Genomic DNA, 15,149 nt, shown 5'->3' with positions numbered 1-15,149 from the left:
CTTGGGCCTTAATTCGACATGAATAGGACTGTATATGTTGTGGGCAGGAGTCTGAAATTATTTTTAAAGCTTCCCTGAAGACAAAAAAAAAAAGAAAAGAAAGAACACTGAAACAGGGAAATGTTACATGACAAACCAGTGAGAGAAATGTTGCCGTTTAACTGAGGCCTTCAAAGTTTGCCCGTTGACACCCATTAATTAAGAGCAGAAATGCATCGTGACCATTTTCAAACCGAAGCAGAACCACATGTCGAACATTCAGTTTTGGTGTGGAGTTGGGTGCAAATTGCTGCCACACACTAAGATGCTTTCCGAGCTGGTTGACGGCGAATTGCTTTGTCGCCGCTGAGGTGGGACACTGGGAAAGGGAACGCTGTGTGCCATTTTCCTCCTCCAAAATGGAGTAACTTTGTTGTAGTTCCGTGTCCCTTCTAGCAGGAAAAATAGGAAGAAAGCGGTTCATTGACAGTCAAGAGCAGGATGGCTTTGAGTGGTGGAGTTTCCACCGTGTGAGGAGCTGAAGCCTGGTGGAGAGCGAGCTGGAGAGCGACCCAAAATGAGAGCAGCAGAAAGAGACGAGAAGGCCTGTAGGCACTGAGCAGCGTCACTCACTCTCTCCATTTCCCATCAGCCCTCCTGCCGCCACAACCCGCGGATAACCACCCCCCCAAACACACACACACACACAGCTCTCCATCCCCCGCTCACAACATCAGCCAATGAGCTAGCTCCGGCGGCTGTGATGTCACAGTGCAGTCGAACTTAGTGCGAGCCAATCAAGGCATGTTACCGAGCCCCAAAAGAGAGAGACTGCGGGGCTGATTCAAACCAGGCCAGAGAGAGACAGACAGTCAGGAGAAAGAAAAACATGAGATAAGTGATGGAGTCTGGGTCTGAGCAGAGAGAGATACAGGAGACCATCACACACACACACACACACACACACACAGGGTGATGGATATAATTGAGCAAACGAGAAAGGCAATTAAATTAAGGGGGAAATCAGCGATGAAACACTACAAACAGGTACATTAACAACCAGCAACAATTTCGATAATTCATTTATCATTTCTCAAGCAAGTGTTCCAGAAATTTGCCAGTTCAAGCTTTTCAAATGTGATAATTTGCTGCTTTGCTTGGTCAAAGATGAACGAAGACTCAGTATTTTGTGGCTCTGGAGGGTTGGCAAAGTACAACTAGCAATTTGAGTGCATCTTCTAGGGTTGAGGGAAATTGTAAGAGGCACTTTTCACCATTTTCTGGCATTTTACACACAAAAAGATGAATTGGGGAAATAATCTGTGGTTGTGGCCCAGGCGGTACGGTACATATGCACACCCAACTCACTCGTTCCCATCTTTGCCATTCAGGATACTAGTGAAACAGACCTGAACAACAGAACAATTTAGCATAAAGTGAGTTCCCAAATAAACACCACAGGCTGTGACACACATCAGGGAAATGTATTGTTACTCTTGAAACGTTCAAGTTGTCAAAATAGGAATATAAGGTCTGGTCTGATTTAGAGCTGCAACTAACGATTAATCTGTCAATTATTTTCTTGATGAATTGTTTGGTCCATAAAATATCAGAAAACCTTAAAAAGTGTTGATCCGTGTTCGTCAAACCTGGAAGTGATGAGGTTCTCAAATGTCTCGTTTTGTACACAAACCAAAATGATTCACTTTTACTGATTTCTACGTTATCCAGGGAAAAGAAATGAAGAAAATACTCACATTTAAGAAACTTAAACAAATCGGAAATCTTGTTTTAATCATGAAAAAAGCTTCAAACCGATTAATCGTTTATCAAAATAGTTGTCGATTAATTTTCAGCTCTAGTCTGATTATTTACCGCCTGATTGGCCGCTGTTGTGGTTAAAATGTTAAATGTTGTCGTAAGTGATCATAGGCTCTGCTTTTTGTTAAGTTTAAAGTGTTTTATATCCTCAAGAACCTTGAAATGAGATCAGGGTTTTATGGAGGTAATTGTCACAAACCAGAGTTGACCTGAGCATTAGTGCTTCCACGGTCTGTTAGAGCCACATAGATTGGTTTTATAGATTAAGGAATTAAACTAAGATCAACTAGTGGCTATTTTTAATAACAGAATTTTTGACCTGATCTTTACTTCAAATTGTAGATTCTCCTGTCTGAGATAATGCTGCTTTTCTTTCTATACATTTCTCACACTATTTGCTAATATCACCAAAGAGACCCATTTCTGCTGGTGGCTTCAGTAAACCTGTTTTTACCCCAACAACCCTCATTTTGGTAGTTTACACTGGGGGCCTAATTTTCACATTTGTGAAAATCAAGCCAAGCCGTCCGACTGCATGCATGTTCAAGAACATAAACAAGGTAAAATACACGGAAATTAAAATTCAATGCCAATTTCAGGTGCCGACAGAGGCACAGTTGGTTTGTGATTCGAACACTCTGCGACCACAGCGAGTACACGGCTGAAGACGAGGGCTACGAAGACGAGGGGACACAAAGAGGCAGGAAACGCAGAGTATAAACATCTGCCCACGCTTGTCCATGCACACGACCCCTCCACAGCCGGCACCCCATCTAATGCACACACACACACACACACACACACACACACACACAAACACAAACACAAACACAGGTGAAAAGCCCGTCAAATTATTTTCTGTTGCCAGTAAAAGAGTTTGATTTTCCGCGTTACTGCAGCGTGTCACACATTCGACCTCGCCAAGTGTGAAAGAGGCTTGAGGGGTGTGTCTGTCACTGTGAGCAGCAACCACGGAGGAGATTATGAGTCAGATGGAGGTTTCTATGGCAATGGCAGGTGATTTAATCGTCTGAATCAATGTTGAACCTTTTCCTCACACTTTGAGACAACTTACTTGCAGTGATCAGACCTGGACCAAGCTGCTCGCATCTGCGCAGAATGAGACCCAAGCATTTATCTTTTCATCTGGCCATCTGACCTATTGATTCCCCTTAGCAGCCCCGCATAAGGTGAGGGGAACATCTATTTCACAGTCAACAGATGGATGTCTTTTACTTATTGCTCTCCAATTCTACGCTGACCTCCAGTCCACAACAAGAAGCTAAGGTTAAGCCAATGTTTTGGAGAACAACGTTTAAGCAGAGAAGGATTTGAATAAATAGCAAACTTAACTCCATGTCTCTGTCCTGCAGCAACCGCAGCAACCTCTCTCACAAAACTATTTCAGAGCAGTGTAGACGACCAGATCTTGAATTCCAAATAACTGTGGTCCTGCAAAGACGCCACAAGACTGCTAGCTTGCAGCAAATCCTGTTTATTGTGATGGATGAAGAGCATGTGCACCGTGCATTCTGGCCTCTAAGGGAATGCAATGATAGATTAATTCAACAAAAGTGTCCCTAATAGCCGTCGTGTATCGGTTCAACTGACCGTCCCGCGTTTGGGAGGATCGTGGCAGCGAGACAGGCCCTCAGATCGTCCCTCTGTGAATAACACCCACCAGATTTGTGAGAGAAGCGACTGCCAATGTGGGCAATTAACACCAGCCACCAGCCAAACAGAGTGTGGGCACTGTCAAAGTTTGTGAGCTAGTCAGTTTGAAGATTAGTAAACACTGCAACACCTCCAAGCAGGTTCTGAATCATTACTGCCAGCATGGAGACAATCCTCACCACTCAGCAACCAAAAGAGACGCCGGCACTGACATCGGGTCCGTTGCCTCTCAGGTTAGTATAAAACACGACACATTAAGCACATTCTGCACCAGAGTTTTCAAACTCCCATAACCACAGTACAAAGAGGGATTCAAAAAAGGACAGGTGCACACATCTTCAAGTTGATCTCTAAAAATTTTTGCTTTCATCGTTTCCCCAAGCAATTGAGAAACGCTTTCAGTAAAAGTGAAGTAAAGAAAAGCCCACCACAGTGCTCAGTCTGTGCAAAAGACATAACAGGCTTTAAAAGTTTTATCAGAAAATATCTCACCACTGCAGCCCAGCATAGATGCACCGTGTGGGGAAGCACAAGACACAAAGAAACTTTTGGTCCCGTTAAACCTTGGTCACATTAAATAACATCCAAAGAAGAAGAGGGTAAAAGAGGGAACGAGGAAGACGATTACCCAAGTATTAGATGGTTGAACAGATGCTAAATGTTGTTAAACGACGACTGATCAACTGATACCAGAAAAAAAAACTCCATTTTATCTCTCGATTAACTACATCAGTCACAGGGCAACGAGTGCACTCTAGCCTCATTAGCCTAAATGAATTATAAACATAAGTAAATAAAAATGAATACAATATTTGACCTACTGAATGATCCCGATATGCATGGTTTTTGACCAATAAGAGACCATTTGGAGATGACGTACCTACTGAACACAACTTGGGCTGCAGCTGCTGCATTAAACAAATAAAAGAAAAGCATGCATTCATGGTAGATTATGGTAATGACAATGCAGTATTTTCTCCTGATTACCTTGAAATAAATGTGACAAAAGCCAACCACCAAGATAATTTGTACAATCTTGTCTTAATTATCACAAACTGCTGCACGGCATATCTTGGCATCTAAGAAAGCTTTAAAAGTCACAGCTCCGTTGCTCAAACTGGACATTTGTGGATCATATTTCACGACAATAAAACGCCGAGCAATGCTTCATCGCTCACAATGGAAGTGCATTAGGATGAGCACCTCCAGAAGCTTGTGTTAAGAGGAGGGAACGATTGCATCAAGCAAAAACTTGTTTCAAAAGCACTTTTGTTCTGACCTGAAAAAAAACAAAAAAAATTTTTTTTTTTTTAAAGGGTTCAAGTTCAGCCATTAACTATTTCTTCACTTATTGCCTCATAGGTTTAAACTTTCTTTAAGCAGTACATCGAGTCCTTGCAGGTTCAAACTTTTAAAGCTTCTTTCGCCTGTTCGCATATTGCTCTGGGTTAGCGTCTTTTCCCTTCACACCATTGACTTGATAAGCCTCATGGTTCAGACTTCACTTTTCCTGCGAGTGGGATACAGTACGAGGAAGAAGCGCTGCAGGCACCGGAAGAGTGGCTTGTGGCCTGAACGGTGAAAACAAAGACATCAAGGTTTACAAAGCCAGCTTTTGTCCCGGGTTCATTCACAAGGGAAGTCATTGCTTTTCCAAGACGATCCAGCATTGTCTTGCAAAGTGGTGGCCATCTTTCCAAGGGCTCCAATTGTTTTGATGTAGCACTGAATTGATCTCAGGAGGAGATCCAGTCAATTACGAGGCTCATTTTTGGCCCAAATTGTGCTTGTTTCGTTTCATATAGAATTCCTGATTGTGACTGTGGAATATCAAAAAAAAGTTTGTTCCACAATGACTTTTATGCCTTGTGATGTAAGATTAGTTCAGGTTACTAAACAATAAGGCTAATTTGTAATGGTACCGTTGGAATAAATGTCAATTGTTTTGTTAATTTTGATTGCTACGTTTTTGAACTGCAGAGTGAAGCACCATCTTGAAGCTACGAGGCAGGGGAACGGCATAAATCACTGGCTGTTACTATTCTGCATCTAATTACACTTTCTATATATAAGACAAATGAGCATAAATGGCATTTCAGTGCGAGTGTGGAGAACCAAACCACATTCAAGAACATTTGGCTAGTGAAGTGTTAACTTTCTGCCCTACTCTGGACATAATCCTGTTCTCGCTCAGGTAGGCCTCGATTCATTTGATTAAATAAGAGGTTTTGTGACGTTCACCGCAGGCTATTTTTGATGCAGGTACAAGGAGAACCGCCCCACTCCCTATTTTGTTCGACAACTGTAAATCGTTGCGTGTAAAAAATACCTTCAAAAAAACGTCACTCTTGCTTTCCCTCTGAAAAGGACGCCCAGCCATTACAGGGAGAACAACAAATGTGCAAATGAAAAACAGGACAACGGGCTCACAGAAGATAAGAGAGGGGTCCTGTGAATCAGCAACACCTGTAATCTGCGGGGAAAAGACTAATGTGATGTCGGAGACACACTTTTTGACCCTGAGATTTGTTGCAGTGGCCAATATTACTCAGTGTGGAGTGAAAAATGTGCAGCACTATCTTTTTGCATCCAAGACTATGTTCAGACTGATGTTTTCTCAAATCAGATCTTTTTCCAGGTAGACCATGATCAACAGTCCCTACTAGAGCTGAAAGATTTTTGAATAATTATCTAATTTGCGATTATTTTGACTGAAATTGCGAGCAGAGGAAATGGTACGAAATCAAACTCAACAGTTCACAAAACGAGCAAACGCTAGGCATCAGTGGAGAGGAAAGAAACTCCCTTGTGGCAGGAAGAAATCTCTAACAGAACCAGACTCAAATATGTGCAGCGTCTGCCTTGACTGGTTGGGGTGACAGGAAAAAAAAATAAAAAATTGGGGGACAGGAATGTAGGCATACCCACGTTTGTGCCACGGTTTTTAAACACAGGTGCAGGAAAATTGGGGGTTCATTATCACCCTCTCTAAATAAGTTGAACCTTGCAGAACTTGACGGAGGAGACCGATTTATTGATTGAAGACCTTCAGCACGTCCTTAAGCGCCGCAAAAGGCCATTTGAAATCCAACTAGAGAAGCCAGTAGGGTTGAATCATGTTGAATAAATATCTAATTGACTATTTTGACAGGAATTGCGTTTTGGCCTGCGTATTTCCCATTACCGCTACTCCTAGATCTTTCGCGATATCTAGAAAATTCAAAAACTATGGACTGGCGATCCGTCCCGCCTTTTTCGCCCTATGTCAGCTGAGATTGGCACAGCACGACCCTCGTGTGGAGGATAACGCTGCAGAGGACGGATGGGTAGATAGCGCAAAGCAGAGAAATAGGGATTTGCGTCGATATAATTTTACTAGATCAATAGCCCTCAGGACTTCTGCAGAACGACCGTCCAATCACAGACGAGATTCACTAGCTTGTCACACGTTTTTGACATCAGCTTCTCAGAATAATAATTAAACGGTTGAATAACTGAAATCTTAGGGGCAGAAGCATTTTTGGACAATTCTACAGCGATAAAAATCTAAATAAATCGAGGCGGTCTGAATATCATGAAGGTCATAAGAGGGTTAAAATGATTCCTGTGTGATATTTGTGCAGACCTGCAAGAAACGGTGATGTTGTCTTCAATCTGCAGAATATGATGCGTACAGGTCAAGACAATAATTTATCTAAAATGATACTTTGACAAACATTTTGGCTTCGACATTGACAATTGCAGTAGGCTGTATGGCGATTCTGATAAAAAATTGTTCAGCCCGAGTAGCCACAGCATTCAGACTGAGACGTGACTGAAGAAAATGTATTTAAACTTCTACTTAAACTAGAATTAAGTGTCCAAATGTGTTTGTTTTTGGTGTCCAGACTTATAATAATATGTAAATATGCAAAAAAAAACAGTCTGAACAAGACCTACACACACGGGGCGCGTATTAAATGAATTTAATGATCCCATTTAATATATTTTCTTATTTTTAATGAATCGAGTGCTTTGTTTAAATGATGTTGAATCAGAGCACCATAAGCTGAACATGAGTGGGAGGAGAGAACAGGAATCTTAATTAGGTATTAACTGTAGTTGCCTGCACAAAAAAAAGGAAAATATGTGCCAAATTATCTTTCCTTAAAAATGTGTTGTATTCCTCATCTTAGCTGTTGTTTTTAAAAAAAGAAGAAGTCACCTTTAACTTTTTCTTTAAATATTCAAAGACTTTTGATGCAAAAGCATCAACTCCTCGCTGCAATTGTGAGGAGGTTCTGTGCAGGTTAAGTGCATTTCACAAGTTATTATGAAAGAGAAACACTGGCACTAGAACGACAAGGAAAACTTTTGAGGAAATGTTCCGTCTTATAAACACACAGAAACACAAGGCACATGTCTTCAGCTGCATCATCGTTTACACTCAGGTAGTAGTTTGGGGGGTTTGGGGGCTAAGTTATCAAATAAAAAGCCACGCGAGAAGCGAGGAGCAGTTCTGTCTACTCTTCATCACCATCCTCCTCTTCACACACAGTCACCACCACCACCACCATCATCATCATCATCATCATCATCGCCGCTGAAGCTCAAGGCTGTTTTAGCTTTAGGGAAATAAAAGCAGGGCAGGAAAAAAGACGGACCACGCTCGGTACATTCATAAAACAGCCGCGGCGAAACCGTGGCCACACTCCGACAGAAAACCATAAATGTGAAGGAGAAGCTGCTCAAATGTTGTTACCTCCAACCCGGTACATGTTCGCTGCCATGTCTGCCCCCGGTCCCTGGCTTCCTCTCCAGGTAGAGGGGTGGCTCTGTGGTCGCTCTCGCTGCCGGAGCTCGGTTAGCACTGCCGCCGCTCTGTGTTGGAAAATGGAGGATTGATCGATACGAAACGGAGCAGCCGAGAGCTCTTAAAGAGACAGTAACACCGTGTTACGTCGGCGAGTGTCCACGCCCCCCAAAATATTTTGGCGGCACAATTCAAAAGAAACTCAAGTCATGTGACACTTCCTGACTTTAACAATGAAAATATGAATAAAATGAAAATTTTGAACATAACCCCCAAGAACCATTACTGGGAAAATAGAAAAAAAAATTGTAATTAAGTCTCTATAAGTCATAATATTATGAAAATAAAGTAGTGATATTATGAGAATAAAGTACAAATATCATGAGATTGTATGTCATTATTTCATTTCATTTTTAATTTAAATTACTCCGCATTTCTCATCTTGTTACAGGTTGCAGCTGATCATCTTTGCTTGATGACTTTATTCTCATAATGTCACAAGTTTAATCTCGTAATATTACGACTTTATTCTCGAAAGATTTGATTTTAGTTTTCATTGTTGTTTGGCCCTAATACTCCGTCATATAGAGCAATGGAACTATGTGATTTATTTTATTAATTATTTATTAATCGGACAAAAATGTTCACTTCCAAAAACTGTAAAAAATACTACAAATTTATTTTTTTAAAGTTTTTAAAAGTAAAAATCTTTTGATCAACTTTAGTTCTGATCAAAACTATAAAATATTAAATAGTTATGTGGATTTTAACCATTTAAATGCCAGTCTGAATACAAAAGATAATATCCTTCATGAAAAAAATATCACAAATTTTGGGGGCCAGCATTTAAAGGGTTAAAGGGTTCATCACAATGATTGAACGTTTGGTTGTTTTGAGCAGGACCAGCGTTGTTTTGGAGACGTATGCAGGAAAAAGGCAAAAAAATAATAATTTGTAAAGTTTTTATAGAAGTGGACATTTTTGTCCTTAATGACTTAAGAGGGTAGTAAAAACTGAATCATTTTTGTTTGTTTGTTGACAAAAACAATTTGAGATATTTGAAAAACACCATCATTTCCATCAACATTTTTCAACATTTTCTGACATTTTTATCAAGAAAATAATCAACAGATTAATTGATTATGCAAAAATCCCCTATGTGGAACATTTATTTTTACATTTAAGCATTTTTGGAAACACTAAACATACAAACCAGTATTAATTTGCTGTGGGTAAGTCAGAGTGGTCAACAGCAGTACATCAGCCAACAAAAAACTTGAACTATTTATTTTGGTATTATCCACAGTTGCAAGGTCATCCTACCTTTTTTTAGTCCATTTCCACCAGGTTGTACTCGTTCAGGAACCCCACGCTACGCTTCACTTTCTTCTTCTAATATTTTGTTCCAATGCTTTTGTTTCACCTTCTTTTAATAATTTCCAGCAGGCTGCACAACACAGTCCAGAGTCCTTCAACTCACTTCCCCAAAAACCATTTACCTTACAAATCATCACACTCCAGACAATGCAGTGGGAATCCTCTCACTGTGTGTGTTCCTTGTTATCTTGCAGGAAAACAAAATTATTTCAAAAAATTTTGTTTTTTTTCTCCAACTTTTCTGGGCATATCAAAGGCAGCAAAGGTCGATCATATTCAGATCAAAGATAACAAGAACGTGCACTCATTATAGGACACTGTGATAAAGAAGAAGACGACGATTCAGGATCAATTTAGGCCTAATGGAAATTAACTACAGTCAAATAAAATAAAAAATTACAGTTTTATGTGTCCAAATTTGAATTCTTTCAATTCAGAGTTGTGCCATTTGTGTCTCTATTTCATGTTTGTTTTTTTGTTTTTTTTACAAAAAGAAACATAAAGATTAACCCATAAAACTTGATGCATTATAAAGTCTATTATATAAGACACTGTATGTAGTCAGTTTGGTGATTACACTGATTCAGATTGTAGTTCTGTTTGAATTTATTAGGATTTCTGTCTTAGTCTGAGTGGAAAAACATTTACAGAAAACTGTAACTTAGCCGTGCCAACAGAAATAATAACAGTATGATAATAATAAAGTCATCTTTCACACTCTTGGCAGCATGAACCTGCTTCTGCTTTGGAAACGTTCCTTCCAATTTTGTTTTTGTAAATGACTTAACTGAGTCCTTTTATATGAAAAAAAAAAAAGTATTGCTGCTTTTATTTAACTCAAGGATGTCTGCACTGCCGTAAAGAAATAGCAAGTCAGTCAAGTCGCATCCACTGCAAATAGAAATGTATGAATGAATTTACCTGGTAATTGATGCATTTACAAAAAAGTTCAAGCATTCATGTCACATCTCATCCTATTAAAGTGCTGTGATCCTAAATCCCTCAGTACCGTGGTGTCAATTGATGTCTGTGGTCCAGGGCTGTGAGCAGGGGCCTCTGGAGGTTAGCTGCAAAGTGTGGTAGGCTCGGTTAAATTTAATTAATGTATGCAAGAGTGCTTCCTCACCATGGGGACAGTAACCAGATAAATGTTAAAGATAACGTCATGTTAAGGCACCTAGTCCAGAGTGTTTATAGTGGATATATCTCCATGTAAAGTTGGATATATCTCTTCTTCTTTTAATCTATTAACGCTTATTGAAGTGTATTTTAGTTTGTTAAGTTTCCCCTTTTCAACAACAAACATTTTGCACAGAAAAAATAAGATATTATGAATGAGTAAAAGCCCCCTGAGCAATTACAGTGGTACCAAGTCAGCGATGCACACATAACAGCGCAGATTAATTCATTAGTCCGTTATTGTGCATCGCTCATATTTACTCCAGCTCTGTACACAACATCAAATGCGCCCACATTATCCTCACAGTGTGTGGTGCAGGGCTTAAATACGCAGTGAGTGATCGTATAATATTACAGGATTCACGGGATCCTGGAAGCAGCAGGGAGGTTCAGGACAATCAAGCTTATTACAGCGACCTACTTAGTTAATTGTACGAACCTCCGCGGATGTGGGCAAATAGGCGGTGGGCAGATTTCAGTTTTGTTTGGCGTAATCCACCGTAGAAAAATGGGACATTTTGTGCAGCAACAAAGAGCATCGGCACAATTTCCCCTCTGAAAACACTGCTATTCTCTTTACATTATATTTCCAACACACCGTCATATTTAAAGGAGAAGTTTTGTTCTGATTATAAGCTGACAGTGTCTAATAATTAAGATTTAATGTGAAAGGAGAGCTCATAAATCACACAGTCGTCCAGTGGAAGTTGTTCAATCGGCTCAGTTTTCAGTGTGGAACTAAGAGAACTGCAGGAATGCTGTGGCGAAGGCTCCATCTGATCTATACCATATGGAAGCCTTAGTTACTGTGGCCTTACACAGGGGACTACAGTCTGCGCGTCACGTGACCGCGGCGGGCCAATCCCGCGGCGGCACAGTATGCACTCCTGCTCAAGTGTGCAGCCTCAGTGTTGGCACCGTGCTGCATCGGAGGGATCCAGTATTGTGTCTCAAGGCTCTTTTATGAAGAACAAGAGTGTGCGTGTGCATGTGTTTTGTGTCACTGTGAGGTCCAAAAACAACGCACAAGCCTATCTTCATGAGGACATGTCGACTATGTGAGGACATTTTGTCTAGGCCCCACAACATAAAAGGGTTATGACCTGGATTTAGGGTTAGGGTTAGAATTGGGTTTAGGTTAAGTGTGCAGAAACTAGAAAAAATAAGAAAACTAAAGCACAGATTTTCAAAGACTATATCTGTTGCACTGAAGCCTTTCTTTCTCTGAGAGCAGTCCTCGTGATAGAACCCTTGATTTCACACGCCCGCCTCGCCGATTGTCTTTTTTCTCTTTGGCAACTCTGCGAAAAGAAAAATACACAGTTTACACTGTGTGCCGTATGTCATATTACAGCTGTCACAGGTGAGCTGCCTGCAAAATAGGCTGTAAACGTCCCCTCTGAGGCGGGAGGGAAGTCGTGCCAAGTCCGTAATGTGGTCTTAATTAAAGGGAAAAAGGGTGGTCAGGAGTGCGGCCTTGTATTTGGGAACTGTGACGACGTTCATTAGGAGTAGTTTGTTGATTTGGCCGCGTGCTGCTGTGCAGATGTTTCTTCTTGGATCCACTTGTTCCCCTGCCAGATGTTGCTCGAGTCAGGGAGACGGATAGACAGCACAGCACAGCACAGCACAGCACAGCACAGCACAGCACAGCACAGCACAGCACAGCACAGCACAGCACAGCACAGCACAGCACAGGTGTTCTCCCCGATGAATCCCAGTCTGCAGAGATGGATTAGTCTCAGGCAAAGTGTGTCAGCAGAAACTCCCCACGGTTTCGGTTGTAGTCCCGGAAGATGACCTGCGACGGCCTCGCTTTCTGTCTCCTACTTTCTCTTCCTCCTCCTCCCTCATCCATCCTCCTTCACTCCCCCCCTCCCACCCCCCACTTCAGTGAAACAGATGCTCAAAGGGAAGCAAAGACAAAGGAAATCAATTAGACTTATTTCCTGGCAGAAACCATCCCAAATCTTTGATCGCGGTTCCTCGTTTGTGATCTTTTACTGGGAGGAAGACTGAGCTCGCAGCTGCCAACCTAATGCATACACTGGAAATGATTACAAAAAAAGGCTGGAAGAATCAACTGCATCTGTATTTTATGTAAAATATCAGACAGTTTTAGGTTTAGGGTTGGAGTTAGGTTTTCGATTGTACTTTTTGTGGCAATGGCTGGTATTTTAATCTGGGATCTGGGAAGTTAGATTGATGGACAACAGCAAACCTGCGTGATGACGATCTGTGAGTCTCGAGGGGTGAGGAACGGACAGGGAGTCAGAGGAGACACTACAGGGTGACATCCTTTCGAACTAGAGGTCGAGCAGTGTGACTTTTTCTGAAGGAGGACGTGAGGACAGTTGGTGTCACAGAAGAGGACGCAAGGATGGACGCAGACGATTGTGACCTCAGGTTGTGTATTGTTGTGGCCTGTAACAAGTGGTGTCAATATATATGTATAGATATTATTGGATGTTTGCTGGAGGAGTTTCCGAAAGATCAAATCTAAATCTAATCTAGTCTAAAAAGAAGGGACAGGGCATGTTCTTCCTAAAACTGATTTTTAAATATTGATTTAAAATATCTTGGCGTAATACTGCATCCAAATGTAAACAAAAACGGTGTCCACTCCTTAAGAGATAAAGATGAATTTGTGTGATTGTTCTTAGATCTCTGAAGTTTTAAATGGTTCGGCCTGTGCGTCGCCCACGACGTGACTTTGTACACATCTGCCCGGTAAACCTCCATAATATCCACCAGATTATCCGCTTTCCTTTTGACTGTGCTGTGCCATTTTGTCACACTGCTGCTTCTGGGATGTCAGCTTTATTCTGCAGCTGCTGCAAATAAGTGGAACATCCTGCCCCGATGACGTGACGAGCAGCGTGCGGCACTTTTTTCTTTTGGGGGCACTTCTAAAAACAACTTCTTTTTTTTTTTAAATGTGCTAAAAAGCTGTTGACACTTTATGGCGCTGATAACTTGGTTGTTACTGTTTTGCGGTGCCGTGTGTGCAGCCTGTGCCCCTCCGACCTGCTCATCTAATGAAGTTACAATCAGATGCATGTAACATGTTCTGGTATACAGCCTGGCAAAGAAAAACACATGTTCCACAGCTCTGCAGTTCACCACCGTGGCAGCATGTGTGGAAAAAAAAAAACCCTCCCTAGAATCACACAAATCTAATTTTTGACTGCGTTGATGCAGACGTCCCTAATGACGAGCTGTAGTTTTTCTTCCTCTCGTTGCTGTGAGTTTTGGCACGAGGCACTGCTGACTCTTCTAATTGGGAATTTCTGCTGTAGGGGATCTGTCAGACACATGTCACCGCTAAAAATATCAGTAACTGTACAGACATTGTTCCTGTCTGGAAAAACTTGCAGAGGACACATCGGTTGTAATTACATAAAGGCAACAGCAGGGGGAGCACTTGACCTACTTTTTGACAACATGAGATGCTGTTGAGACAGAGAGATATATGCTATATTACAGTATACAGTATATTCTTGACCATTATGCAGTATTTTGACATGAGGGAAAAAAGATACAAATTTAAACCTGCATTTTAAAGTCATTTTTGTTTCTCTCTCAGTGTCATTTTAAGCAAGAGTGTTTACAATGAGTGTTTATTTGTAGTGTTTAGAAGTAATGAACTTCAATCACTTAAAGTGTGTGTAAAGTTCCTTCATATGCAGGAGAAATAACCTACATTCAGTGTGTAATTCATCTGAAAAGGGGCTCTGTCAAGCAAAACTATCAGACACGAGTGTTTTGGGGATTAGCATTTATCCTTAAACTGCTGAACAAGCAGGTTTTTTGAGCAGTAGTAGTAGGAGTAGCTCCCTTATGAAACTTTTTTGTGGAAGCTTCTCTGTGTCTTCAGTCATTATCTGCAGTCGTCTCGCTTTACTAGCCCAATGTTGCTGTTGCCTTCCTCCGTCTCTACATTACTTTACATGAGCAGAGCAGGAAAGATCTAAACAGCACTGCACTGAGAAACTAGGTGTAATCAGCATCGGATATGACACTCGTAACACACATTTAATTATTACATACCAGAGTTTTAAGCTCAAAAGTCTCACTCACTCGTCTTCTACCACCTTATCCTCCACATGATCAGCTGACATAGAGATCGCCAGTCCATCACAGCGCCACAGGGACAAACAACCATTCACTCTCACAGCTACGGTCAATATAGAGAGTCCAAGTGACCTAATTCCCCATATTGCATGTCTTCAGACTGTGGGAGAATCCACGCCCTTTACCCGTCGCCTTCTAGCTGCAAAGCCATGTGTGCTTACCACGACCCCAACCATGTGGCCCAATGCTCAAA

General features: G+C 41.3%; 1 protein-coding gene across 2 annotated transcripts in view; it reads right to left on the bottom strand.

Annotated features, from left to right (window-relative positions):
- Positions 1 to 8,358, bottom strand: part of mta1 (metastasis associated 1) — a 45,065-nt gene extending 36,707 nt beyond the window's left edge. For both annotated transcript variants that reach the window (XM_044047527.1, XM_044047528.1), the window contains exon 1: positions 8,216 to 8,358. In XM_044047527.1, coding sequence (XP_043903462.1) covers positions 8,216 to 8,243 — 28 coding nt within the window. In that variant the 5' untranslated portion in view covers positions 8,244 to 8,358. The remainder of the gene's footprint in view (positions 1 to 8,215) is intronic.
- Between the last annotated feature and the right edge of the window lie 6,791 nt (positions 8,359 to 15,149).

This window comes from Solea senegalensis, linkage group LG16 (genome assembly GCF_019176455.1).
Source record: "Solea senegalensis isolate Sse05_10M linkage group LG16, IFAPA_SoseM_1, whole genome shotgun sequence".
Lineage (NCBI taxonomy): Eukaryota > Metazoa > Chordata > Actinopteri > Pleuronectiformes > Soleidae > Solea > Solea senegalensis.
Note: the sequence above shows the minus strand (reverse complement) of the source record. Positions and strands in the feature narration are given on the sequence as shown.